We start from the raw sequence: 3465 nt of genomic DNA on the forward strand, positions 1-3465 counted from the left end.
CCCCTACCACTCTCTCTCTCTCTCTCTCTCTCTCTCTCTCTCTCTCTCTCTCTTTCTTCATGTGTCTCTTTGTAAAGTACGAATCGAAGTAAGATTGGCACACGCTGAATGCACCCTTAATTGCGTCAATTTGATTTACCCTCAGCGTGAGAAGAGATAGAGGAGCAACTCAGCTAATGCAATCTCTCTGACTTAAATGCAGTGACGCATATAGCAAACATTATCGCTTCAGCAAATTTAATTAAAACGAAAGCTTTTCGGTAAAAGCCAAACGTTTGAACAATTTAATGTAATTCATTTATTGTTTAATAATGCTTTAATAATAATCAGCTAATTATAAAAAAAGTATACTGAAATATATTGCAAAGATAAACAAATTAAACGTAACAATATTATCGAAATGTAAAAAGATTGTAAAATATAACAAAATTGCTAATTTATGTGTCTTAGGGGAACCGTTTTCCGCGAACTGCATCAACTCTATCAAAAATACGCGTGTAAGGAATATTTGGAAAATTGGCCGAAGCTAGTCAAGTATTGTGGATACAGGTACATCTAGCAAATATTTAATACGAAATTTGTCCATAATTACATTTAAAAAATTAATAATTATCAATATCCAAAAAATGCATGTGCATTTTCAAAAATAACTTATATTTAAAAATATATTTTTTTTAATAAATAAAGCGAAATATCAATTTACAGAAGTAGCATAAAAAATATTCGATATTTTTATCTTTCAATTAGAGAAGACAACATACCACAACTGCAGGATATAAACGTTTTCCTGAAACGTGAGTAAAACTATTACGTAATTAATCTGTTATTTCGCGGAAGTAATAATAACTTGTTTAAACAAGAATCGATATATCTGCAGGAACGACAGGATTTCAACTTCGCCCAGTCGCAGGTTATCTGACACCGCGAGATTTCCTCTCCGGCCTCGCTTTCCGAGTGTTTCATTGCACGCAATACATTCGACACTCTTCCGATCCATTTTATACGCCAGAGCCGTAAGCTTCTCTATAAACGTTCTTTATAAAAGATCAAACAATATACTGTATAAGACCAAAATACAAACATTGATGATGAAATAAAACTCCTAAATCATTCTTTCCTTCGCTGCTATCGACATTTTAAAACAATTGCAATATTGCGCAATTTGCAGAGATTGCTGCCATGAATTATTGGGCCACATGCCGCTGCTTGCGAATCCAAGCTTCGCACAATTTTCTCAAGAACTCGGTCTGGCTTCTCTCGGCGCGTCCGATGAAGATATAGACAAACTGGCAACCGTAAGTCTTCAAATATAGAAAAATATTTCTTTTTTCTTCCACGCATTCGACTTCTGTCTTTCCAGCTGTATTTCTTCACGGTGGAGTTCGGTTTGTGTAAGCAAGATGGTATGTTACGCGTTTATGGGGCCGGATTATTATCATCGGTGGCAGAATTAAGACATGCTGTTACCACCCCCGAGAAAACCATGAGATTCGAACCGGACATCACTTGTAAGCAGGAATGCATCATCACAGCGTTTCAGAATGCGTATTACTATACGGATAGCATAGAAGAGGCAAAGGAAAAAATGCGGTGATTATCTTCTTTTTTTATGTCTTTACATTTCACTGGTTTTTGCCTATCATTCCCCTTCTTTTTACATTCAAAGTAAAGAAAATATATCTTTCATGTTGCTACTATATTGCCGCTTATGTTCTCCAGCGCGTTTGCTAATCAGATTCAACGACCCTTCGGGATACGGTACAATCCGTATACTCAATCGGTGGAAGTGTTGACGGATGCCCAAAAGATTTCAGCAGTGGTTAGCGAGTTGCGAGGTGATCTATGCATAGTATCGAACGCCCTGAAAAAGATTCATGAGCAGGATGATACTGTCGATGTCGAAAGAATAACGAGCCTGCTAACACATGGCATCGACATGACGCATGATAATTCGTCCTCGGATAGCGATGATCAAGATAACAGTCCCAACGCCGAGGAAACTCATCCTCAAGATCAGCAATCACATTATGATAATAAAGATGTTACTATGAAGAATTAAGTGACATCGTCCTTAATATCGCATGCCTAGTAATGTCTAGTCATGCCTAGTAATGCCTAGAAATCTCTGTCTTACATGAAGATCTACAATTATATACATATAGTCATATACAATAATCCAAAAATATAATTATTTTGAAGCGCGAACTTATAAAATGTTAAAAAACGTACTGTTGCGTAAAATAGATGGATTAAAGAAAAGACCATCTTTATTTATCCAGTTCGTTAACCTAAGAATAAATAATTTATTGATAACAAATAATCTCTATTAGATTCGAATAGAAAAGAAAATATAAACATCGTATTATAGTTAAATCATCTTATTTTAGAATACGTTTTAATGTGAATAATAGATTGAAATGTTAACTGTTTATGTAATAATATAGAGAACATAATGATCTTTGAGCAGAAGCTTCTCTCTTCAAAAAATAAAAAGGAAAATTTTATAGGCATTAAATTTTCAGTAGTCATTCTACATTATACATTCAACACTTTTAAATGTATCTTTTAATCTTTTCACATATTATAATATAAATACTTTGATTCTGTTTCTATTAAATGTACGAATAATATGTTATGTAGAATATTATCGAGATACATTGTGTGAGATTAAAAAATGTGCAAAGATAATAAAAATCTTCCTATTCAACTTATATTCTATTCATCTTCATTATTTCTCAGCCAGAAATGATTAGTCGCTCGACATTGAATCAATATGATTAATTTGAACGATGTTGAATCAGTATTGATTCGATATTGAACAATCAATCATTTCTGATTTAGATCTTAAATTTTATTAATTTTTAGTTTTAAAAATTATAAATATAAAATACAATAATTTGTATTTAAGCCTCTCTAATCCATGAAATAAATATAATGTTTAATTATTCTAATAAATTATTCTAATAAATGATGATTAATGTTTTAATAAATTTCCATTTTTTTTCATCATTTGAATTTTGCTTCAATTTTTTCTAATAAAATTTTATTATTAGTAAAAAATAAATAAATTTAAGTAAAAAACATTTCTCTTGTTCAAGGAATATTTAGAGTTGCATTATGTTTAGATTTGCTGATTTTCGAGAATTTAAAATTTTTACCGATATCGACAATTAAATAATGATATCAAGAATTTATCATACGCATATTTATTTATGCAAAGTACAAAAATTTTGAATACAAAATTCTGGATAAATTTTTTTTCCATTTTTTCTTATTTCAAGACAAGAAGAAATTCTACCCAGAATTTAATTCATCATCTGTTTTCGTTTTTAAATTTTAGGAAATAAATTACTTCTTTATAAAAAATAAAATTATAAAAAAATAATTGTATATATATATATATATATATATATATACTAACGTAAATTAACTTACGTATACGTACTATATTAACGTAACGTAACG

The 3465-nt window shown here is 30.8% G+C and overlaps 1 protein-coding gene across 1 annotated transcript in view; it reads left to right on the forward strand.

Annotated features, from left to right (window-relative positions):
- The window catches only part of LOC105619346 (tryptophan 5-hydroxylase 1), a 7618-nt gene extending 5559 nt beyond the window's left edge, over positions 1-2059 (forward strand). Inside the window, exons 7-12 of the mRNA XM_012200866.1 lie at positions 451-549; positions 748-794; positions 878-1013; positions 1169-1295; positions 1361-1590; positions 1720-2059. Of these exons, the coding sequence (XP_012056256.1) occupies positions 451-549; positions 748-794; positions 878-1013; positions 1169-1295; positions 1361-1590; positions 1720-2059 (979 nt within the window). The remainder of the gene's footprint in view (positions 1-450; positions 550-747; positions 795-877; positions 1014-1168; positions 1296-1360; positions 1591-1719) is intronic.
- Positions 2060-3465: the final 1406 nt, after the last annotated feature.

This window comes from Atta cephalotes, assembly GCF_000143395.1.
Source record: "Atta cephalotes unplaced genomic scaffold scaffold00021, whole genome shotgun sequence".
Classification (NCBI taxonomy): Eukaryota; Metazoa; Arthropoda; class Insecta; order Hymenoptera; family Formicidae; genus Atta; species Atta cephalotes.